The sequence below is a fragment of the Natator depressus genome, chromosome 3 (assembly GCF_965152275.1).
Source record: "Natator depressus isolate rNatDep1 chromosome 3, rNatDep2.hap1, whole genome shotgun sequence".
Lineage (NCBI taxonomy): Eukaryota > Metazoa > Chordata > Testudines > Cheloniidae > Natator > Natator depressus.
The window spans coordinates 185526463-185552781 of NC_134236.1; the positions used below are offsets into that span (position 1 = coordinate 185526463).

General features: G+C 41.2%; 1 protein-coding gene across 3 annotated transcripts in view; it reads right to left on the bottom strand.

Moving 5' to 3' along the window:
- The window catches only part of PPP4R3B (protein phosphatase 4 regulatory subunit 3B), a 73142-nt gene that overhangs the window by 34424 nt on the left and 12399 nt on the right, over positions 1 to 26319 (bottom strand). For all 3 annotated transcript variants that reach the window (XM_074949479.1, XM_074949480.1, XM_074949478.1), the window contains exons 4-9: positions 17883 to 18506; positions 8753 to 8830; positions 7728 to 7844; positions 6401 to 6517; positions 5507 to 5638; positions 4133 to 4235 (exon numbers count right to left, since the gene is read on the bottom strand). In XM_074949479.1, the coding sequence (XP_074805580.1) occupies positions 4133 to 4235; positions 5507 to 5638; positions 6401 to 6517; positions 7728 to 7844; positions 8753 to 8830; positions 17883 to 18506 (1171 nt within the window). The remainder of the gene's footprint in view (positions 1 to 4132; positions 4236 to 5506; positions 5639 to 6400; positions 6518 to 7727; positions 7845 to 8752; positions 8831 to 17882; positions 18507 to 26319) is intronic.

The following is a 26319-nucleotide window of genomic DNA, read 5'->3' on the forward strand; positions in this document are numbered from 1 at the left end:
GGTACTGGTTCCACAGCACCTAACTGCAGAAGATGGTGTATTTCCTGCTGTAACAGGTACTCGTGAGATGGGTCCCTGAAGAGGGACGGGGAAGGGGATGGAATAGTCCTTCTGTATAATTTCCAGAACCCACTTGTCTCTGGCGATGGTTCTCCAGACTGGGTAAAAGGGTGTAAGACAGTCCCCAAATGGGTAGGAAATTAGAGGTAACACTGGAATTGGAGAATGTGAGCCTCTCGTTTCCTCGACCAACGCTTCATAACGTTTGCCTAGAAATGGATGGCTGAGATGTAGACAACTGCGTCTCGTCTGGCGCTGCTTGCGGCATTGATCATAATGTCATTGAGGCTGAGTGCATAGGGCAGGACAGAATTGTTGGTTGTAGAATCTGCCCTGTTTTTTTGTTCACAGGGATATAGATTCCAAGAGTCTTTAGTGTCACATGAGAGTCCTTCAGGGTGTGTAAGGAGACGTCCGTGCTCTCTGCAAATAATTTTTCCCTTTCAAAAGGTAAGTCTCTCTACTGTCACCTGAACTTACCTGGGGAAGCCAGAGAGACGGAGCCAAGAAGCCCTCCGCAAGACAACGGACATGGCAATGGAGCGGGCCACCGTGTCAGCAGAATCCAGAGAAGCCTGCAGCGCAGTTCTGGAGATGAGGAAACCTTCTACAATATCAACTTTATATTGTTCTTTTTGTTAGCTAGGCTGTACTTGATAAAAGATGACATCTGAGAAAAAATGGTGTGTGTTCTTGGCCAGTGATGCAGAATAGTCTGCTATGCGAAACTGGAAAGTCGATGATGAATAGGCTTTACTGCCGAAGAGGTCTACGCGTTTCCAATCTTTATCATAGGGGGTGGTTTTGGTTGGATGTCTTTCCCCCCTTTGATTAACTGCCTCTACCACCAATGAGTTTGGAGTAGGGTGCATAAGCAAAAACTCAGCTCCTTTAGCCGGCACACAGTACTTCTTGTCAGATTGCTTACAACGGGGTGGGCAAACTTTTTGGCCCAAGGGCCACATCTGGGTACGGTGGGCCATGAATGCTCAAGTAATTGGGGTTTGGGTGCAGAAGGGGCTGAGGGCTCTGCCTGGGGATGTGGGCTCTGGGATGGGGCCAGAAAAGAGAAGTTCAGAGTGCGGGAGGGGGCTCCGACTGGAGGTGCAGACTCTGGGGTGGGGCTGGGGATGAGGGGTTTGGGATGCAGGAAGGTGCTCCGGGCTGGGATCGAGTTGTTCAGAGGGTTATCAGGGCTGGGACAGGGGGTTGGCGCACGGGAGGGGCTCAGGCTCTGGGTGGTACTTACCTCCTTACCTCCCGGAAGCAGTGGCATGTCCCCCCTCTGGCTCCTACATAGAGGCGCGGCCAAGCCGCTCTGCGAGCTACCCTGTCCTTGCAGTTCCCATTGGCCACAGTTCCTGGCCAATGGGAGCTGCGGGGATGGTGCTTGGGGCGGGGGCAGCATACAAAGCCCCCTGGCTGCCCCTACATGTAGGAGCTGGAGGGGGAACGTGCTGCTGCTTCCGGGAGCATGGAGCAGCCCCTGACTCCGCTCCCCAGGTGAAGTATGGGAGCGGGGCAAGCCCTAGACCCCACTCCCCAGCAGGAGCTCGAGGGCCGGATTAAAATCAGCTGGTGGGTCGTATGTGGCCCGCGGGATGTAGTTTGCCCACCCCTGGCTGGCAAGAAAGTGGCGCAGTGGCTGGAGTCTGCCATGCAGTTTTTGCTGGGTCCATGATGGCAACATTAATGGGTAGTGCTATCTTGGCTGATGGAAAAGCTTGCAGTACATCTGTCAGCTTATGTCGAGTCTCTGGAAACTCGACCAGTGAGATGTATAATGAATCAGCTACTCCTTTAAACAAATCCTGAAAGGATTTGAAGTCATCTCCCGATGTGGGGGGAGGTGGCATTATTGATTCATCTGGAGATGAAGTCGGAATGTGGGTAGGTGGGAGGGTGTCACCCTCTGGCCTGTCTACAGATTTTTCAGCTTCCTCCTCCAGTTCTGGGGAAGCTGGCTCAGATGGCGGAGGCGACAGCTGTGTCCTGGACCAAGATGGATTGGATGGCTGGATGTTTTGGGCTCTGTATAATGCCCAGGGGTCCCAGTATGCTCACTGAGGTAAGAAAGCCATGGGGGGTGGGGGGGAGACAAGTGAGTCCAGGTTTAGGAGGGGGTGCCCACTCCTGTCTCCACTTCATCCTCTTCATCACTGGAGAGAGGAGGGGCCGAGCCAGCGGGTGTAGTGATAAAGCTTGGCCGTGACCTCGCTCGGGTGCCAATGAACGATGTTCCCAGGGTGGAAGCAATGAGTAGGTTCGCATGGCTGACAAACTGATGCGGTACCAGGAGACTCAGTGCAGGCAAGCTCAGGCTGGGAACCAGAGGGAGCGCTGTCAGTGCCACAGACTTGTCATATTGTATTGGTGCAGCAGGTGGTGCCATAATGCTGCTCTGTGCCTGAGGTTTCTGTTCCCTGGGTTCCAAGCTATGAGGCTTAGTTTTGCTGCTACGAGAGTGAGACCGCATAGGGTCTTTTGCTCCTTGGGGCGTCTCGGTACTGGACAGTCCCAGTGCCTCGTGGTCTGGCGCTCTGGGTGCCATTGGTACCGGGGCAGTTTTTGCAGTCAGGGATTGCTTTTTTGGAGGCGAATCCCGATGTGGTGAGGAATGAGACCACTTTTTTGTGACTTTGGTAGGACCAGGGTCCTTAACAGCCATTTTTGAGGAGGACCCCATATCGGAGGCAGCTGCAGGTTAGGACTGGAGAGGTGGTGTCCTGGACTCAGGGTTGGAGGCAGGTCAGAGGGATATCTCCATCATTAAAAAGTTTTAATTGGAGGTCCCTGGCCTGTCTTGTCCACGCTGTGAGTTTCTTGCGGTGGGGACACTTCTGCCTGGGGAAAACACAAATTACACAACGGGTTCATTGCGAGTGACTGTCTGTCACCGGTATTGAGAGTCCGCAGGTCAGACAGCGCTTGAAACCTGGAAAGCCAGGCATGTCTGAGAGGAGCTGAATGAAGAATGGAAATAGTCCTGGTCTGATGCCTCTTCAGCGGCTGCCCGCCTGAGGCAGGGAGAAAAAACGTGAAAGTGTGTTTTTTTTAAATGTGAAAATGAAAGAAAAACGAACAAAGAGATAAACAATGAGGAAAACTAACTGAAAAAAGGGCAGAGATTAAAGGAATATGAGAGTAGATAAGGGCACCGCTGTCGTTCTGACTGAAACCAAGGGCGGCAGAGAAGGAACTAGGTGGTGGTTGGCTGCACTCGTGGGGGAGCGGCACAAGACGGCTGCCACGCGTGCGTGGCCAACCAGGGCACTGCTATCACAAGTCTCTGACTAGAAGCGCAGGGCGCCAAGACACCTAAAGTGGAGCACCCACAGGGACACTCCTTGAAGAAGAACTATGACCTTCAGCATTTCTGTGTCACTGGAAATTTCGAAATAACACTAATCTCTGGAGTTAATACCCTGCAGATAGCCAAATCCTGGGATCGTGTTTTCTTTGGTAAGTGACAAAGCAATTTGTAAAGGCTCTGAAACACTTGTGAAGTTGAACACATTTGCTGCTGCACATCAACAATTCTAAAAAGTTACTAAGAAAAACTGTCTGCTGCTACCAACGGAAGTTATGATCGCAGTTTTGCATCAGTAGCCAACAAATGTACCAAATACTGAAAGTTTTATAAGTGTGTATATTGGGAGTTACCATGGACATGCAGTTTGAGCAGGAATTATATAGCAATACTTTAGCCTTTACTGAAGGTTGACAAGAATAAAGTTAATAAATTATTAATATTTCAGACTTGGCATGCACTACATTTCCATGGTTCTGCTTATTTTTCTATGACCTAGTAAGCACAGTCCAGGCTCCCAAGGCTGCAGAGCACAAAAGGCATATTACTACCATTCACAGCAATAACTCAAACACTTTTTGAGGAATCCATGGACTAGTAATATTTTTGTATATCAAGTTATGCTTATTCTTATCTGAGAGGCAACAATAGCCTCCAACAAGCACATTCTGTTCTCACACTACAAATCAGTGACATCATTTGTCTAGATGATCAGTTGGTAAGCATGGCGAGATAAAAAGTCAATCCAACATTTAATCCTACCTTTTCCACATTTGTCTTCTGAAGTATTAGCCAAGAGTGGTGCGGTGAGAACATGCATACAATGGTTGTAGAAGAAATTGAGAAATTCACTTTTCTCTGTTTTCTGAAACAAACATTTATTTATTAAACATTGGTGTGAATTTAGTGCCCTTGCTAGTGAGGACTAATAGCACTTAAGTAAAATACAGCACAGGCAAGACATAAGCTACCTCACATAGCCCTGACAGTATCTTTTGATACAGGTTTGCAACACACCAGGTGTTCTCTAGAGTAGAATGAACCCATCACACCCAACGGTGTAGAGCAGAGTGGGAGGGACTAGGATGAGATCAACCTTACATAACTTGTGATTAAAGCAAAAGCATGAACTCAAATCTCTCCAATGGAGAAAGACAAATGAACTGACACTAGTGCATCATATAGTTCCTTTAACCAACAATTTAAAAAAGAAAAGAAGCGACCAGTAATTTTGCATATATTGCCTGAAGCTTCTGTATATTGGGAAGAAAAAAAAAGAAAAAGAAAAAGAAAAAGAGGGACCACTATCCTCATCTGTTCTCTACAATGCATAAAACATTTAAGGATTGTTGTATGTACATAAGGTTACTAGATTTTACTTTAAATACTTCTTTCGGTGACTAAAATTCCAAACCAACACAGGCACATTGTACTTTATATACACTATATTTTTTTCTTAGAGAAAAAGAATTTAAACTAACAGCTACTCACCATAACAAAGCAAACCCTGGAGACCTAAACTTTATAGAATATTTTAATCCAAAGGTAATGTTTAGATTCAATGTAATGCAGGTTAAATGGAATTATCAGAACTCTGGGCAAAGTTTTAAACAAATTTCAAGGAGTCCTGGATTTTTGTTCATTTCTGACAATATAAACAGAATCATACTTATGACCAAGTATTCTATCAGGATAAAGTACATTCTGTAGTACGGGAATGGCTCTATCAAGGTGGATTTGCATTATGCTGTAGGAATTAAACATTGTCTTAGCTTCATGCAGACACATTGGACTCTTTTTTTCCATATTTTGACGTGGCCCATGCAGCCAATAGGAGCTAAGACTAGTCTAATACCCATGCACCTGGGGAGAAGACTGCCAATTTTAAGAACTTCTTAGACAATGCCATGTTTCTTGGCATTAATTAGATACAGTAATTACAAATCAGTGCCTTTCATTATCAATAATTTTATGGAAATTTTCCAGTTGACGAAAATCATCAGGCAAAACAGGACAATACCAAAATGCTTTTCGTTCCTACTATCCTCCAACCAAAGAAGACAGTTAGAAAGAGTAAGACGACTTTTTAAATGTGCATAGACAGTAAAGTTTCATTACCCCTTTGCATTTTCTTACATTAGCTGTGGCCAACATATTCTCTGGATCAATCAGAGTACGTAAGAGTCCCATTAATTGAACAGCCCCACCAAGTTCAGGGTCAGTATCGCAGATCATTTGCTCAATAACTACATTGATGAGGAGGATATCCTGCAACAAAGCAAATCAATTACATATAAGTTTTCAGTAATACAAATACTACTAGAGAGTGATTTTTATTCGGTCTCTAGGTGCTGCCATTGAAAGCTCACATGTGAAAAAATAACTGAAAGCGAATGCAAAACCTGAGTTTCAAATATTAAAACAGTACAGTGGAATGGAAAAAATAAAGATTACCTGAAAATGAGCCTAGATGCAAAAAATCAAATGTCTTTAAAAATCAGGTGCACTTTTCTCCCTCAAAGTGTCACTCCAAGGCAGTGCCTTAACCATGCATTTCCATACTTGAACCTGTTTGCATTTCTTTTACATTTAATGTTAAGTCTGAACCCTCTTGAGTTTGTAATGCTTGTTTTTGGGAGAACAACAACAACATCCCTCTAATGTTTCATATTCTATGTAACTATATGTACTCTCAACCTTAACTCCATCTTAATGTTGTTTTTGTCTAGTAATATACCACCTAGTGCCCTGGATTTCACCTGGCAATTGATGGGAATCCATTCTATAATGAGCAAAATACAGGTTTTGTGTGCTCATATCTCCCCCCCCAACCCAATCAGAATGCTGTTCCCTATCTTCTTCCTACATTTTCTATACTTTTATTAAAAAAAAAAGGCTGTAACACATTTAAGAAAATTTATATTTAGACTGAAAAGATCTCAATTCTGCAAAAAGCAAAGAGTACTGTCTTAACAAGTATAATCAGCATATACACAAATTATTAGACAGTCCTGTAATATTCTTACGTACATCATCACTCTGTTGGGCTTCTTGCATTACAAATTCTCGGACCATGGATGGACTAAATTCTACTAGATAAGAAAATATATCTGTAGCAGCTGATCTAACTTGCAAGTCATCCATACCCTAATAAAAAAGTAAAGTCAGTTTATTACAGATGAACCATTTGAAGTACAGTAGCATAGGACTATGATAAAACTAACATTTGATTGCAAGGTCATATTATACATTAAGCAAGTCCAATTGTCCCACTATAAATATGAAGAAAACTTTCCACACTACCCAGAAAGAGTGTAAAGATTTGTGTGAATTTAATGGCCACACTTTTGGCAGCTAGTAGTTAAAGTCCACATAGCACTACTTAATATCTAGATGCAAATATTCTATATTTATTACCACAGCTGAGTTAATTTAGTACAAAAGGGCCAGTATAAAGGTTTACAAACTTATCCCAATCACATACAACTGTTTACACTTACTGTTTACTCATCTAGAGCATGAATACGTTTCTTCAGGGAATGTCTTTTTTCCTTCTGATAACTGGTCCTGGACCAGAGCCAAAAAAATTCAGTGGCTCTAGAAATATTTGTACTGATCTACAAAGGCACATCACAGCCTTGAAAGATCATGAGATTTTAGGACTTCAATATTGTGTTAGTCTTCCACTTAATTTGTGATGTGTTTAGCAGATCAGTAGACATGAGCTGCTATAAAGTGAAAGACTAAACACTCTAGAGCATTTGAAAGTTGGGATTCAGAATTTTTAGGTGGTACAAAGCATTGTTTTTTTAGGTAGAGTGGTAACTGCTAAATCACATCAGAATCGAAATGAAGGAAAACAAATTGGAAAACAATATTTATGCTCTAACATCTCAATCTGTCATGATTAAAAATGCTTCATACCAGTAGAAAGACGGAATTCCCAGCTTTCCAAAGGCATATAAATCCTTTGTTTCTAGTCACAAAACTGTCACTGATACCTTATGTAATGGTTCAGGACTGTACATACCAGAGTTGAGTCAAGAGATCAAGAACTAAATGTAATTTTTAATTCTGCACTCATATTATCAAAACCAGGGACATTCACCACATTCACTTACCTCTCCACCACACAAGTTTAAATATATTTTTCTAAATTATAACCAAAATTTTCCAAATTAGTCATTGATTTTGGGTGCTCCACTTGAGACACCTTGATTTTCAGAAGTGCTCCAACTGAAGTCAAAGGGGCTGCAAGCGCTCAATATGTCTGAAAAATTCAGCCCAGAGTGTCAAAACAGGACACCAGAATTCAGTACCCTTTTAAAAAGAATTTGTCTTCAAGAGATTCACTTACCATTACAATTTCAAGAGCAGGAAGAATTCCCAACTTTGCCAAAGTTTTGAAAAACGCATCTCTGTTCTGAGGTTGTAATGTCTGAGAAAATGCGCAGAACTCCTTGAAAAAGTTAACCTATAACATTTGAAAGATATATTAACAAATAAAACATTTGTGTAATTAAATTCCTAGTACATCAAAGAAAAACAGTGAACCATATTGGATAAAAACACTTGAGAAACCGGTTATACTTCTTAGGTAATAATGGTAAAAGGCAGCTAGGAAAAAATCTGACTTGTCCAACTTGAATCTCAAATTGTGTTATTCGACTAAGACAGAAGAAAAACCCTCCTGAAAAAATGAAAGTGAACACCTAGTTATCTTACTGAACTGAGTATATAAAGGATTTAAATTGTTGTCTGGCATATCTGTTGTTTAAATACAACAATAACTATTTCTTTTTCTCCAGTATGTTCTTTTCTCCAATACCGCAGTTCATTCTAGTGAGAGGTAAACAGGTTCAGGGAGAAATGCTGGCTATGCAACATGGTGTAGAGAATCAGGGTGGCAGCTATAAATACAAAAATAAGGGACTCCAGAGGTCATCCTTCCTTCAGTTACAAATAAGTCCAAGATTTTTAAGTACAGATCAGCAGGCAGTCCCAGTGGCCTGTAAATCATTAAATTTAAATTTGTTCACAGTGACTTTTCAGCAATCTCAGGACCTCTGACAATAGGCCTTTGGTGAAGGACACATTGATACAGCCAGAATTGTGGAACTCAGCAGTACTGTGTAGGATAAACAATATTACAACTACGTAATGGCGAAGAAAATTTTCAGGTGTCTACATTCTAATTGTCAATAGTAAAATAAAGAAAACCACAATTTACTCTTTACTAGACTTTGAGAACTCAATCAAGAATTTGTTACTTCATTTTAGGAATATGGCTTAATGACTGCAAAAAGGTAACTGAAGGGAAGGTTTGCAGTACAAGTTTAATACTTAAGCCTCTGAAGTTTCACATGCAAAGAAAGGACTCACCAGTTCACGTCTTTTGTCATCATCTGTAGCTTCATCTGTTAATTGTGCAAAAACTTCAGACAGAAACTTCTCGTCTTCCTGCATAACACATTATATAACAACTACTCTTACATCATAATAGTCAAAACTAAAAAGGCATTCTACTATACTATACTCAAGCCAATAGTTATATATAGTCATAAAATAAAATTTTCTACTTAGCTATGTGCTTGTGCTTTAGAATCTAGCATATTAGCTTTGGTGGTCTTGCTAGCTAAGTTACAGGTCATGTACTTTGACATTTTCATCATAAATAAGGAAATCCAAGCCTGCAGATCTGAAGTGCGTGTTCCAATGGATTTTATTGTATTAAGCATTATTTGATGTGAAATGCCTTATATTAAAAACTTATAGTATTTCACAGAAACTAAACTCTATGAGAACTAATAGGTCAAATTTCGCCCTCAGATAAATACACTTGTAAAACTCCTACTGATTTAAGTGAGAACAAAATTTAGATTTAAGGTTTTAGCCTAGTAACAGCATACCTTTATTCATTACAGTAAAAACCATCTCAAGTTCAAATGCTAAGCTTTTTTAATCCTGTTGTTTTATAGAACAAGAGATTGGCATGGAAAATCAATACCATCTCTCAACATGTTACCGCAGAAAACAGACGTTACCAAGCTTGCTTTCTGAAGTATCAAACTTAACAAATACCATCTCCCTTACTCCACACTCTATCCCTCACTTCTCTTTCTAATGCTTTTTCCATGGCTCATGACTCCCAACCCATCCCCATATACTCAATTATACTGGTATAACCATGTTCACACAAAGAGTTTTGCCAGTTTACCTATACCAGCAAAACCTTCCTAGTGTAGACAAGTCCTGGGTCAGACAGCTTCCATGAGCTGTGCCTTCTATCGGCTTGCCCACAACGGTTTGACTTCCAGTGAGCTAAGCCCATGAAATTGGAAATATAGGTTTCCTTCTGGGTTAAGTTCAGTTACCTCAACCCCCATGGAAGCTCTGGATCTAAGTAACCTTCCCTGATTTTCATTTACTTCTCCCATTTGGTCTGCTTTTTCTCCTTTTATATTGAAGAGGTTTTTTTTTAAAAAGCACATAACTAACTAGAAAAACACTTTACGATTATGCTAAAGAGTAGAGAACAGGAGTGTGAACAGTACCATCCCTCAGCTGTTCAGCCATTCCCCACTCTCCCTCTACACACTGTTCTTTGTATTTTTTGGTATGGGAAACAAGTCCTGAGGAATCATGATACCACTGTGTCGCTTTGGTGCCTTCGGTTTAAAAGTACTAACCAAGTTTTTAAAAATACAGTGACAACATTAGAGCATTTACAAAAGTTATAAACCAGTACGCCGATTTAAATATGCAAAAGCACTTTACTATGTACCAACCTGTAAAAAGCAGCAGCATACCAAGAAACATCTACCCAATATAAAATAATCACTTGTACATAACTGTGCTATTAATTTTATAACTTGCCTTATGTACTGATCTGAAAGTTTACCTACTGGTAATTACCCACTTAAGATAGAGATTATTAAAAAAGAACAACATTTTCTAATGATAATTAAATATTCTAACCATAGTCTTAAGAAATTTAATTTAAAAATTATTACATTATAAAAACATTACAAAAAGTCTTTGAAATTCCATATAGCACAAGGGCACTCTGCCTAAGGTCATCTCTACACTACAGATGATATAGCGGCATAGCTACAATGCCACAGCTATGCTATCATAACCCCATTGAGTGGATACAGACTACAGCGATGATATGGGTTTTTCCATTATTGTAGGAATGCTAGGTTGTCAGAGGCATTATACTCTTAATAATGGCACTTAACATTAAAAAGGTTAAAGAACAGTTTTTAAACTAAGAGATGGGGGAAAGCCGATTGCTGCAGAGGAGCACGTGGATCAGACAGAGACTTCTCTTAGAGGAGAGTCTATTGAGAGAGAGTCTCTAAGTTTTAGTCAGGAGGAGAGGATGGAAGAGGATAAAGTGTCGGCCAGATCAGATGAGAAACTTTCACATAAAAAAGAATCTGACACATCAGAAAAGGGCAGACAAATAAACAGTGACAAGTTTTTAAAGTGCTTGTACACAAATGCTAGAAGTCTAAATAATAAGATGGGTGAACTAGAGTGCCTCGTGTTAAAGGAGAATATTGATATCATAGGCATCACAGAAACCTGGTGGAGTGAGGACAATCAATGGGACACAATCATTCCGGGGTACAAAATAGATCAGAAGGACAGAAAAGGCCGTGCCGGGGGGTGGAACTATATGAGAAAGAAAATGTAGAATCAAATGTAGGAAAAATCTTAAATGAATCCACATGTTCCACAGAATCTCTATGGATAGTAATTCAATGCTCTAATAAGAATATAAACAGTAGGGATCTATTATCGACCACAGTGATAGTGACGATGAAATGCTAAGGAAGATTAGAGAGGCTATCAAATAAAAAACTCAATAATAATAATAATGGGGGATTATTCCCATATTGACTGGGTAGATATCACCTCAGGACGAAATGCAGACAAAATTTCTCAATACTTAAAATGACTGCTTCTTGGAGCACTGGTACAGGAACCCACAAAGGGAGAGGCAATTCTCGATTTAGTCCTGAATGAAGCACAGGATCTGGTCCAAGAGGTAACTATAACAGGACCGCTTGGAAATAGTGACCATAATATAACAACATTTAACATTCCTGTAGTGGGAAGAACACCTCAGCAGCCCAACGCTGTGGCATTTAATTTCAGAAAGGGGAACTATGCAAAAATGAGGAGGTTAGTTAAACAGAAATTAAAAGGTACAGTGACTAGAGTGAAATCCCTGCAAGCTGCATGGACACTTTTCAAAGACACCATAATAGAGGCCCAACTTAAATGTATACCCCAAATTAAAAAACACAGTAAAAGAACTAAAAAAGAGCCAATGTGGCTTAACAACCATGTAAAAGAAGCAGGGAGAGATAAAAAGGCATCTTTTAAAAAGTGGAAGTCAAATCCTAGTGAGGCAAATAGAAAGGAGCATAAACACTGCCAAATAAAACGTAAAAATGTAATACGAAAAGCCAAAAAGGAGTTTGAAGAACAGCTAGCCAAAAACTCAAAAAGTAACAACAAAATGTTTATGTACATCAGAAGCAGGAAGCCTGCTAAACAACCAGTGGGGTCCCTGGACGATCGAGATAAAAAAGGAGCACTTAAAGACGATAAAGTCATCACGGAGAAACTAAATGAATTCTTTGCTTCAGTCTTCACAGCTGAGGATGTTAGGGAGATTCCCAAAACTAAGCCATCCTTTGTAGGTGACAAATCTGAGGAATTGTCACAGATTGAAGTGTTATAAGAGGTGGTTTTGGAATTAATTGAGAAACTTAACAGTAACAAGTCACCGGGACTAGATGGCATTCACTCAAGAGTTCTGAAATAACTCAAACGTGAAATTGCGGAACTATTAACTATGGTTTGTAACCTGTCCTTTAAATCAGCTTCTGTATCCAATGACTGGAAGACAGCTAACATAATGCCAATATTTAAAAAGGGCTCTAGAGGTGATCCTGGCAATTACAGACTGGTAAGTCTAACGTCAGTACCGGGCAAATTAGTTGAAACAATAGTAAAGAATAAAATTGTCAGATACATGAAGAACAAATTGTTGGGCAAAAGTCAACATGGTTTCTGTAAAGGGAAATCATGTCTTACTAATCTATCAGAGTTCTTTGAAGGGGTCAACACACACGTGGACAAGGGGGAATCCAGTGGACATAGTGTATTTAGATTTCCAAAAAGCCTTTGACAAGGTCCCTCACCAAAGCCTCTTATGTAAATTAAGTTGTCATGGGATAAGAGGGAAGATCCGTTTGTTCCCTGTCTTTTAACCAGTAAAATCCATGAAAGGTAGGAATCAATGGTAAATGTTCAGAATGGAGAGGGGTAACTAGTGGTGTTCCCCAAGGATCAGTCCTAGGACCAATCCTACTTAACTTATTCATAAATGATCTGGAGAAAGGGGTAAACAGTGAGGTGGCAAAGTTTGCAGACGATACTAAACTGCTCAAGATAGTTAAGACCAAAGCAGACTCTGAAGAACTTCAAAAAGATCTCACAAAACTAAGTGATTGGGCAACAAAATGGCAAATGAAATTTAATGTGGATAAATGAAAAGTAATGCACATTGGAAAAAATAACCACAACTATACATAAAATATGATGGGGGCTCATTTAACTACAACTAATCAGGAAAGAGATCTTGGAGTCATCATGGCTAGTTCTCTGAAGACGTCCATGCAGTGTGCAGCGGCAGTCAAAAAAGCAAACGGGATGTTAGGAATCATTAAAAAAAAGAGATAGAGAATAAAACAGAGAATATCATATTGCCCTTATATAAATCTATGGTACGCCCACATCTTGAATACTGCGTACAGATGTGGTCTCCTCATCTCAAAAAAGATATGCTGGTATTAGAAAAGGTTCAGAGAAAGGCAACTAAAATGATTAGGGGTTTGGAACGGGTCCCATACGAGGAGAGATTAAAGAGGCTAGGCCTGTTCAGCTTGGAAAAGAGGAGACTAAAGGGGGATATGACAGAGGTATATAAAATCATGAGTGGTGTGGAGAAAGTGAATAAGGAAAAGTGATTTACTTGTTCCCATAATATAAGAACTAGGGGCCATCAAATGAAATTAATGGGCAGCAGGTTTAAAACAAATAAAAGGAAGTTCTTCTTCACACAGCGCGCAGTGAACGTGTGGAACTCCTTGCCTGAGGAGATGTGAAGGCTAGGACTATAACAGGGTTTAAAAGAGAACTAGATAAATTCATGGAGGTTAAGTCCATTAATGGCTATTAGCCAGGCTGGGTAAGGAAGGTGTCCCTAGCCTCTGTTTGTCAGAGGGTGGAGATGGATGGCAGGAGAAAGATTACTTATGTTCGTATGTACTCCAGGGGTTAGGCTGGCATCGCTACAGTGCTATTTTTTCACATCTCTGAAAGCCATAGCTATGTCATCCTAAATTTTAAGTGTAGACTGGCCTGATGTCAGCCTGCTTTTTGGAAACCTATAAAGGCACCTGAAAAAAAGTTTAAGTGTCTTCCAAATGTAACAGGCACTAAGGGTGAAATACAGAGGCGAAGCGTACCTTAGGCCTTTTCAAAATTAGAAAGGGTTTACTAGTATAGCTTTTCTGGCAAACCTCCTCCTACTGGAGACACAGCTTATAGCCACAGGCAGAAGAGTTTTTTTATAGGCATAGCTTATATCAGTTCCCCAAATGAAATAAGTTATACCAGCAAAAGGACTTTTTTGATGGTATGACAGCTCTACAGTAGGGCACAGTACAGCTATATCAGTTAGGGGTGTAATTTTTTTCTTCACACTTCTAACCAAGGCTTTGCTGGCATAGCTGTTTAAGTGTAAACCAGGCCTTAGAGCCCCTTAAAGTTATGCAACATTAGAGTGGTTGTGTAAGTCATCATCTCTGATGTAACTCATTAAGGAGCCACTTACATTTTCTAACACCTTTCTCCAGCTCCTCTACATGCAAGTTGTATAACTCTTTTGAGTCTGACCCAGTGAGCCTAAGGGAGACTTAGAGTCTGAACAGGTGTAATACATTGAGAAAACTAATAAAGTAAGTTTAAACAAAACAAACCTGTACTGTTACACTTGACTGACTCACTTCTGAATTTGGCCTGCTGTATTATGACCCCTTTTACTAAGGAGTACATTAGATCCAAATCATGCTGCAAGATCACTGACTTACACAGTACTAATTACCCACCAAGGTTTACAAAATCATTTGATAACCTTCCTGAATTAATTCTGAAAACCCACCACAAAAATGAAGACATGTAACTAGTGCATGTTATTTGCACTATAATTGAGCAATACCTAGTATGTACATTTAGCAAAGTTCTGTCCAAAGTGAGTAACTAATTCAAAGACAACTTCAATGAACACCCTTTGCAATTGTTAATTTAAATTTATTAGGTTAACTAGAAGTTTGAGGAAGGCAGTTGGTGCCACTTCTATGATTAGCTTTAGAAATTAACTCCTGAATTTTAAATCCTATTCACTCTAATGAAATTCACACTTCAATCAAGCGAATGAGGCTGTCAGAAACTCAGCAGCTGGGTCAACTTACAAAGAAAAAAGTGTTCTCCAGAGCAGTCACAGTAAAAGAAGAAATCATTTATTAGTCTTCCCCACTGTTGGGAAAGACCGCTCTGGTCTCTTAAAAAGAAAGGAGTCCAACCCCCTGCTCAAAGCAGGAACAACCCCAACTAAACCATCCCACACAGGGCTTTGTCAACCCAGGCCTTAAAAACCTCTAAGGATGGAGATTCCACCACCTCCCTAGTTAACCCATTGCAGAGCTTCACCAACCTCCTAGTGAACTAGTTTTCCCCAAAATTCAACCTAGACCTCCCCCACTGACACTTGAGACCATTGCTCCTTGTTTTGTCATCTGCCACCACTGAGAACAGCCTAGCTCCATCCTCTTTGGAATCCCCCTTCAGGTAGCTGAAGGCTGCTATCAAATCCCCCCTCTCCTCTCTTCCGCAGACTAAATAAGCCCAGTTCCGTTAGTCTCTCCTCGTAAGTTGTCATGTGCCCCAGCCCCCTAATCATTTTCATTGCCTTCTGCTAGACTCTCTCCAATCTGTCCACATCCTTTCTGTAGTGGGGGGGCCCAAAACTGGACACAATACTCCAGATGTGGCCTCACCAGTGCCGAATAGAGGGAAGTAATCACTTCCCTCAATTTGCTGGCAATGCTCCTACTAATGCAGCCCAATATGCTGTTAGCCTTCTTGGCAACAAGGGCACACTGTTGACTCATATCCAGCTTCGTGTCCACTGTAATCCCCAGGTCCTTTTCTGCAGAACTGCCGCTTAGCTAGTCGGTCCCCAGCCTGTAGCAGTACGTGGGATTCTTCTGTCCTAGGTGCAGGGCTCTGCACTTGTCCTTGTTGAACCTCATCAGATTTCTTTTTGGTGTAATACTCCAATTTGTCTAGGTCACTCTGGATCCTATCCCTACCCTCCAGCATATCTACCCTCCAGCATATCTACCCCGAAGCTTAGTGTCATCCGCAAACTTGCTGAGGGTGCAATCCATCCCATCATCCAGATCATTAATAAAGATAATGAACAAAACCGGCCCCAGGACCGACCCCTGGGGCACTCTGCTGCCAACTAGAAATCGAGCCGTTGATCACTACCCATTGAGCCTGACAAGCTAGCAAGCTTTCTATCCACCTTATAGTCCATTCATCCAATCCATACTTCAACTTGCTTTCAAGAATTCTGTGGGAGACTGTATCAAAAGCTTTGCTAAAATCAAGGAATATCATGTCCACCGCTTTCCCCAGATCCGCAGAGCCAGTTATCTCTCACAGAAGGCTTGGTCAAGGATAACTTGCCCTTGGTGAATCCAGGTTGACTGTTCCTGATCACCTTCTTCTCGTCCAAGTGCTTCAAAATGGATTCCTTGAGGACCTGCTCCATGATTTTTCGAAGGACTGAGACAAGCATGTCTTTACTACTGGAAGTAATACAACAATTTAGATTTTCCCTCCCGTGTGAAGGGACTGCTTTCATTCACATATACCTTTAGCAGCAGCAGCCGCCACTGCTGCCATCCTGATGTGGAATAGGTGGCCTACGGAAAGTAGCTTTTAAAAGATGAACATGTCAGTATGCCCCACTCGCACAAGCAGCCAGGTTTTGAAATGTGTGCAACTACAGCTACCATCTAATTTTACTTAAAGAAAAAAAAAAATCAAGTAAACTCAAGACTGCAAAATTTTCATTACTGTAGCTGAGAGTAATGGAGAAGTGACAGAATACATCAAGGCCTCAAGCACTCCTCAGGGGCCAGTAAAGAAAGGAGTTAATCAGCGCAGGGATCAGAGTTTTCTGTTAAGATGCAATCAGACTTTCACAAATAAGTTGATGAAACCTAAATTGGAAAAACAGCACCCTGAAACAGAGTTTGGAGGTGGGGGCAAGAGAAATAAAACAAAAAACCAAAAAAAAACCAAACAAAAAACCCAATGACCCCAACGTCCTGAGATGGGGTCTCAGAAAATCAAGAGCTTTCATTTTTATCTGTAGCAAGATCCCATATACACAAAAATAAATGAGGGAGAAACCTGTATCAAACCCAAGTTCTTCTATTAATGTTGTTAGTCGACAGTTTTATTTTTGAGTTTCTTTAAGCTACCAAATCAGTTAACTAAATGTCAAACTTAACTAAGTATGAGAAATTCATACAATCCACAACCTAAAAGCAAGCAATTCACTTTATATATATTCTTGTGTCTCAGTGTTCTGGTGCACCTTCTGGGAATTTCACTCCTCACCCCATTCCTTATGCTTTCCTCTTCTCTGCTCTCTTTCTTGGATTTTTATTGATCCCTCACTTTCATTATTTTCATGTCTGATTTTGTAAGCAAGTAGTTTTTAAATGAGGTGTAACTTAGGGGCATGCAAGACAGATCAGACTCCTGAAAAAGGTACAGTAGTTTGGAAAAATTGAGAGCAACTATTTTAAAGTACTTACTTGGTGCCACAAATGAATAGCACTAATATAGATAACACAATCAGAAACATTCCTGCTATACCTATTACAAATGGGGGATTAATGATCTGCTGTGAAAATATTTTGTCACACTGAAGTGTTGCTATCCATTAATATAAGAGAAATAAAACTGCATGCTGCCTGATGAAAACAGTTTAAAATGCGTTGTAATTCACTCACAGATTGAGGATCACACTATAGATGTGTGAAAGTTATTATGGTACTTCTAGTCTATTCACCATTTTCCACTGCATCATTTTGCTATTTATAATCAGTTTTTGAAGTATATGATACATTTCAGATGGTTGTAATGTACTTTAAACTCAATTTATATTACATAAAAGCATAAAACTAACATCTGTTTGAAGTGTGGGGAAGCACCGAGGATACTATGCAAACAAAATGAAAGATATACATGATTACACAACACTGAATTAAAGATGTACAATTAACCTCAAAATCACAATTGGAAGTCTCAATTTACAATCCCGCCGCACCTCCTTCGATTCACTTACCTGCAACATACTGACAATCTCAACTTTGTTGAAGAAAATAAAGGAAGTGAGGGTAGAAAGAAAATTCTCTTCAAAAACTGACGGTGTTGGCAAGATGATGTCCTGAATGTATTGTACCCTGTAAGTCTGATGAATCTTTTGCCTAAGTTCAGAGTCTGTTATAGGTATAACCTCTTTAAATTTTGCTGTTTTGGTCAAGAACTCCCTGTGCCTTTTTGGCTGAGCCAAAGCAGGGTCATACTCGAGGCATCCCACAACATCCATAATACACTCATCAGAAAACATTACCTCAAACAGAGTTGCTTTATTGAGGAACAAAATTCCTCTAATAATTTCATACAAATGATGTAAACCTTCAGTGTTCTCTAGATTTTCGCAAACCTGGAAAAGCTGCAATAGTTTCTTAATGTAGCCTTCATTTTCCAAGGCAAGCGCTAACTTTTCTCTACGGATGGGTGAGGAGAGAACAGAGGTAACTAGGTCAGCAATCTCTTCAAGTTTGTTGAGTTCACAAGTAGGAAGATCAATCAAATGACTAGTTTCAGGCATTTCTTCAAAGCGTTCTTCTTCTGATTCATCAATAAGGTCCTGCGTGACTTCCACTGATGGATCTTTACCTTGAACCTAAAAATGGAGTGTAAACAATTACTGTCTTATCCCAAAATATCCACAGACATACAGAAAACATACAAGTTGGTAATTTAAATAACTCATGTATAATTATATACAGTAGAACCTCAGGAGTGACAACTTGGGAATGGATGTAGCTCCAAAAAAATGCTATGGCTGTTTTTTCAAAAGTTTATAACTGAACATTGACTTAACACAGCTTTGAAACTTCACTGTGCAGAAGAAAAACGCTGCTTCCCTCCCTTTTTTTTAGGTAGTTTAACAAAGTACTGTGCTACATTTGCTTTTAAAATTTAAAAAAAAAAAAAAAAATTTTTTTTATTTATTTATTGGTGTGTCTGCTGCTCCCTGATTGCTTACTTCTGGTTCCAAATGAGGTGTGTCGTTGACTGGTCAGTTCGTAACTGTGCAGTTTCTATTGTAGTGCCAACAGCTTGCTAGGCACTTCACAGCCATGTATGAAAATAAAGTCACTGGCCTTAAATAACGATCATTTAAAAATTCTATACTTATTTCAAAACAAAGTAACTTTCTAAACCTTAAAGCTCTTTGCTTCTTCGTAATTCCACTGAAGTCATATTATAGAAGTAATTAAAATGTCCAAGTACATAGAGATAGTGAAGTTTATACAGTAGGCATATAATGAATACCATAAAAAGAACAATCCTTTTTGTAAACTGGGCTAGCAGAAGCACGAGGGAAACCCAATTATTAAAAAACAACTGTTTCCTTTCCTATTTTGGACATTGGTCTGAAAGTGACTTGTAAAATAAACAGAAATAAAGTCTTAAAAATACGAGTGCAAGCTCAGACAGCATTTGGATTACATAACTAGGAATACACTTCAAATATTTAAAGTGAATACTATGACTCCTGGGGGAATTCTGCACCACTACTTAATGCAGAATTGGCGCAGAAATTCCGGGGGGGGGGGGAGGAGGAGGAGGAGGAAGAGAAGGGAGCTGCAAGATTCCCAGCAGCTGCAGTACTAACCATGCCCTGAAGGAAGGAGGTGGAGTGCAGGAAACTCCATTTTAGCCCAGGACCCAGAATCAGGCTGTTTCTCCTTCTGGATCCTGGGCTCTGGTGGGCAGGGGGTGAGAGTGTCTGGGCTGCGGAGGGGCCTGCGGCTTGGCTCTGGGGAGGGGTGTGTGTGTCAGGGGTGTGGGAGTCTGGGCTGGGGGGCAGGCTGCAGCTGGGTCTGGGGGGGGTCTGCAAGTGTCTGGGCTGGGGAGGGAGGGAGCACAGTTGGGCTCAGGGGGATAGGGGGTGTGTGCAAGTGTCTGGGCTGGGGGAGTCCCTGCAGCTGGGCTTTGGGGGATAGAGGTGTGGGTGTCTGCCCCTCCTGCTGGGCTCTGTAGGGGAGGGAGCAAAGAAGCAGGAACTAGGTTGTCATAGGGGTTTCCCTAACTGTCTACTTCTTGGGGGAAATTGTGTGTCGATTGTTAGAGACATAGCTGCTGATAGGTGTTTTGAAATAAATTACAAAGTAATTGAAATTGGCATGATTTCATGCCAAAAGGCTAATGTAGTGCCAATCTTTAAAAAAGGGAAGAAGGAGGATCCTGGGAACTACAGGCCAGTCAGCCTCACCTCAGTCCCTGGAAAAATCATGGAGCAGGTCCTCAAAGAATCAATCCTGAAGCACTTACATGAGAGGAAAGTGATCAGGAACAGTCAGCATGGATTCACCAAGGGAAGGTCATGCCTGACTAATCTAATCGCCTTTTATGATGAGATTACTGGTTCTGTGGATGAAGGGAAAGCAGTGGATGTATTGTTTCTTGACTTTAGCAAAGCTTTTGACACGGTCTCCCACAGTATTCTTGTCAGCAAGTTAAGGAAGTATGGGCTAGATGAATGCACTATAAGGTGGGTAGAAAGCTGGCTAGATTGTCGGGCTCAACGGGTAGTGATCAATGGCTCCATGTCTAGTTGGCAGCCGGTGTCAAGTGGAATGCCCCAGGGGTCGGTCCTGGGGCCGGTTTTGTTCAATATCTTCATAAATGATCTGGAGGATGGTGTGGATTGCACTCTCAGCAAATTTGCAGATGATACTAAACTGGGAGGAGTGGTAGATACGCTGGAGGGGAGGGATAGGATACAGAAGGACCTAGACAAATTGGAGGATTGGGCCAAAAGAAACCTGATGAGGTTCAATAAGGATAAGTGCAGGGTCCTGCACTTAGGATGGAAGAATCCAATGCACCGCTACAGACTAGGGACCGAATGGCTAGGCAGCAGTTCTGCGGAAAAGGACCTAGGGGTGACAGTGGACGAGAAGCTGGATATGAGTCAACAGTGTGCCCTTGTTGCCAAGAAGGCCAATGGCATTTTGGGATGTATAAGTAGGGGCATAGCGAGCAGATCGAGGGATGTGATCGTTCCCCTCTATTCGACACTGGTGAGGCCTCATCTGGAGTACTGTGTCCAGTTTTGGGCCCCCCACTACAAGAAGGATGTGGATAAATTGGAGAGAGTCCAGCGAAGGGCAACAAAAATGATTAGGGGTCTAGAGCACATGACTTATGAAGAGAGGCTGAGGGAGCTGGGATTGTTTAGTCTGCAGAAGAGAAGAATGAGGGGGGATTTGATAGCTGCTTTCAACTACCTGAAAGGGGGTTCCAAAGAGGATGGCTCTAGACTGTTCTCAATGGTAGCAGATGACAGAACGAGGAGTAATGGTCTCAAGTTGCAATGGGGGAGGTTTAGATTGGATATTAGGAAAAACTTTTTCACTAAGAGGGTGGTGAAACACTGGAATGCGTTACCTAGGGAGGTAGTAGAATCTCCTTCCTTAGAGGTTTTTAAGGTCAGGCTTGACAAAGCCCTGGCTGGGATGATTTAACTGGGAATTGGTCCTGCTTCGAGCAGGGGGTTGGACTCGATGACCTTCTGGGGTCCCTTCCAACCCTGATATTCTATGATTCTATGATTATAGAGTGTTATTTTGACAAAATATGAAGAAAATATGCAAAGTCTTACATGTTCTCCTACATTTCCTGCTCTCCCCATACACAAAGAGTCTGTTCTGCAGTAGGCCTTCCCCTGCCTAGTAGAGTTCTAGGGGTAGAGAGGCAGCTACAGAGACTAGACCCACCCAGCTATTTATCCCATTAGTTTAAATAACTATATAAATAATTAAAAAGAGCCTCAGCAGGGGCTGAGCTGAAAAATACTTAGCTAAACAAACTCAGGGTATCCAAGATATACAAACTGAAGTTTTATGGAAGAGCTGTATATCCTAAAAACTTGGTGTTTAAAATGGAAATATGGAAGGTCAACCACAGCAGCACTATGAGATGCTGTAAAGGAAAACTTAATTTGTTCATTCTCCACATAAAAACTTCCATGGTACTGTTTTATACTAAACCTAATTATAATAAACCTAAATAATATAGCACAATTCTTCCTGCATTGTTTTACAAACTGTTTTGAAACGTGTTAAGCAACTAGTAAAGAGACCAACACATTCAGTTGTTGAGAGGAAGTCTTCTAATAAAGGTGGAGCAGAACTGTTCTCAACAAATGTGTCTAAGGATTCTCTGAGGTGGTCTTAGGTAAGGGACAATCTAAAAGCAATCATTGTACTGGTTTTACTTGATATCAGCATGACAGCCATCCCTATTTCTAGGCAGGCTACACAATATGAGGGGAAAGGACGGAAGGAAGACCAGGAAAAGCTACTTTTTAAAAAGTGCCACAGAATGCTTAATATTGAGAACGGATAGGAGTTCTGTTTTTAATGGTCTCATTCAAAAGGTCAAAGACTGATGTTAAATCAGTGGGTCCAGATTTATTTCCAGTGGAAGGTCACAGTGATTCCAACTTGACTTTTTCTGCCTATGATCCTGGAAACCCAGATGAGCAAATGTTGACCATTCCTCAACTTTTGATAAATCATCCAGTAAGGTATTAGTCAAAAGTCTGACCCTACTTGCCACCAGGGGTCACACTGCATAGAATGTTTGGGATGGGCAGGAATAGTCACACAGCAATTTTATTTGACTGGTATTTTGAAATAAATTACTAAAGTAATTGAAACTGGAGTGATTATATTGTGTAATTTTGACAATATGCAGAATTTTGTAGAATTTTAAAATATGCACAGAATTTTTAGGTGCAGGATTCTCCCAGGAGTAACCGTTTCATACCACTAAACATTTATGAGAGTACTTTGTAGTCACTACTAATCTGATCCCACTCATGTAACTAATTTCCTTTGCAACAAAAGCCAAGAATGGAACTCTACTATTTTTGACAGTGCAAAGTCAGTAGTGCACTAACCCTTGTCCTTTCCATGAACAAAGAAAAACCCAAAAGCACTACCTATTCAATGAATTGCAATATTAATTTCTGCCCATGTACTTATAGTAATATTTGAGAACCATAATTATACTGAGGATAAGCCTTAAAACACCAAAGAAAATGAGCTCAGAAAACTAAACCCAACCCCATTAAACACAATTTTGCCCAAGCAATGCATCACTGTGGTCAGATTGCAGGGGGAGGAAGAGTTCCCTTTCACTCCATATATGTAGTCAATAGCAGACACAGAGTAAGCCTTAAGCCTACACAAGCAAAAAACCTTGATAAGCATTATTCTAAATGAGTGTATTAACTTTACATCCTTTTATTTCACTTCTACACTGTAATAGGATTTCTATAGATTTTCACTGTAATCTGACTTTGTAGCAAAACACAAGTTATAAAGCCAGAAAGGGCTATTGTGATCATCTCCAGTATGACTTCTCGGGTAACATAGACCATAAGACCTCCCTAAATTAGTTAACATTTGAACTAGAGCATATTTTGTGGAAAAATTTCCCATCTTGATTTAAAACATGCACCTAGGAAGTTGCACATTTTATTGTTTCTGTAGGCTGAGCTAACTGCATAACCTGGCACTCCTAGTTTCCTTCCATTCTCCCTGACAAGATCGCGGTGAGCCACCCTCCTCCCCACTATTTCAGGGACTCACTGCAAGCTCCCAACCCCATCCTTCATTCCAGGGCCTCTGTGTATACCCCATTCACCCCTCCCCCCATGCCATAGCTTCTGCACACCTCCCCATTGCTCCTCCCAGGTTTCCCATGCCATGGGCTCTGATGCCCCCTTTTCAAGGCCTCTCATTCTTCCCCTCCAAAGCTGAAGCTCTGTGTGCCCCACCTCCTCCTCCTCTTCTCTCTCTCTCTCTTTCAGGGTGTCAGTGTTTGGAACTCAAGTGGGACATGGACAGAGATAAAATGAGCGGTATTTTTATGTTGGAATATGTTAATTTATACCATCAACTGATTCTTTCATTTATAGAGAATTACAGAAGAGGCTGACATTGTGGTTGTGCTAACTAGATGTCAAGGACTCTGTGTGCCCCCACATTTCCCCCCCAATTTTCTTCAAAATAGGGTTCTGCCCATTAGCACCTAGAATAATCCCTGAAATTTTGGAATTGATCAAATACGGCATTCAAATGTTACTGTGTTACATCAGAGAAATACCATCTAGTTGAGTGTAAATAAAAAGATCCTTTTAATAAAATTCCCATCACAGATCATAACATGATCTCTTATTAACTTTATCAAATTGATGCAATTGAAAAGGCCAATGTAAATCTCAATCTCAAAACGGGTTTCTGATGTAAAGTTTGCTTCTCTTCTTGTATTGGTTTTACAATGGTGCAATTCCGTTATCTTGTTATTACAGTTATAAGTCAGGAAGTGACCAGAATAAGTCCTACAAAATCTAAATGATCTATGTATGCTAAAAACCCACTATCAAGGATTATGAGTAAAATACCAAGAAGTGCTTAAATCAAATTTTCAGAAGTAACTTCTGCAATTAGGAGTCTAAGCCTCATTGAAAAAAAATGGGTCTTAGGCTAAGTGTCTATGTCATTTTTGAAAATGCAACTTAGGCCCCTTAGAAGTTTTACTCTACATTTACATTTGAATAACGCTGTAATAGGGTCAGCCACCTTCCCTATGTCCCCTCATGGCCAGAGGTGGCTCTGCACTGCCCAGACTCAAGTTTCGCCCTTGCTTCCTTGATAACTCAAAAAGAGGCTTCCACAAGCCCAACAACAGCCCTTACTGGGGTCTGGTTTTATTAACAAAGTTCCAAAATGAACACAAACAGGACTTAGCCTGGGCACAGCCCTTTCTCTATGAGATACTGTCTCTTCCTCTATTTTCTAAACCTCTGGAGAGGACAGGTCCTGGCCTATCTTCTCCAGCTTTCTCCCCAGAAGAAAGAACCAGCTGGAACTTCTATTTCTCTCCCAAGCCCCTTCAGGGGACACTTTCTCTCCCTGCAGCTTCACTCACTCTTGTAGTTCCCCCTTGGCTGTCCAAAAGGATGTTATGCTACCACCTCAGAGGCCTGGTTTAGTGACATGACTTGATCCACCTGGAGAGGCAAGGTAGACAGAGACCCATCTCCCTTTAGTAGGGCCAGCCACCCAGCAACATTCACCATTACATTTAGTTTACAAAAATATGGACTTCCATCATGAAAAATAGACACTTTGCTCAAAATAGTAACAAAGACCTAATAAATTTAGCATGTTACACACTTTTGAGTTAAGTTACAATGGCATAAATAACTTCTGTTAGTATAGCATTTAAAGATCTGAAAGCTTAGCTGTCTTTTTATATCTAAAGAGCACATACAGAAATGCTTTTAAAAAATAAATTTCATAATTAAGGATTATTATAATATGAGGCTATCCCCCTATAAGCCTGATCCTGAGACAGAAGTTACACACATGGAATGTAAGTTAATGAGGTAATACACAGAACATACCTCTGGATGAAGATCAGTGGCTAGCTCCTCTGATCTTTGTTATAGAGAACAGTTAAACAAAAGCCAATGAGTATACTGAACTGATCCAAAAATTAACACGGTTGGCTCATTATTTGTTATTGTTTCACTTACTCCAAGAAGAGAACTGAAAAGCAATCTGAAAGTGGACTGAAAGGTTGCTAATTCTTGAAAAGATTACATCACCAAAATATTCTCTTCTGCAGTAATATTTAGGGCCTAATCCAGCAGTGTGTTGGACTCCCTCAACCCACAGTCAACAGTCACTACAAGAATTATTTTCTCTTCTTTTTCCAGAAGTAGTAAACAGCATTGTCAAAATGCTGCATTTCCTACATTGATATTAATGTATTCCCGGGGGAATTCTGCACCACTGTGCAAGTGCAGATTTCATGTCCCGCACAGAATAATAGATTCTGCTGGGAAGGTGCTGCAATTACACCTTTCACCCACCAGGGGCTGCTGTGGTGCCAGAAGAGAAGGCAGCCGGAGCAGCCAGCTGCGGAGAAGGAAGGGACAGAGGCTGCCTTCCTCACAGCACCCTGCCTGTGGGCCCAGATGAGGAGGCAAGGGACATAGGTGGGGGGGGGGGGAGCAGGAGGAAGAGGACAGAGAAGGCTGCTGGGGGGGGGGCAACAAAGACTGGGATTCAGAAGGGTTAGTGGGGGGACAGACTGGGGTGGGGCCACAGGAGCTAGTGGGGTGACAGCATTGAGCCGGAGGCTGAGTGGGGTGCAGGGTTACATGGGGGAGGGAGAAGGGGGTGCTGGGACACATGGGGATGGGAGAAGACATGCCTGACTGAATGGGAGAGGCTAGGGGTCAGCCAGGGTCTGCACTGGGGAGGCTCTACAACTCCCTAACAATCCCTCCATTCTTCCCCCCGCCCCCCCAAAAAATCACCCGTTCCATTCTTCTCCCATCCATACTCAATAACCCTCCAGGTTCACTCCCAGGCTCTTTTCCAGCAATTACTTCCCTCTCATTC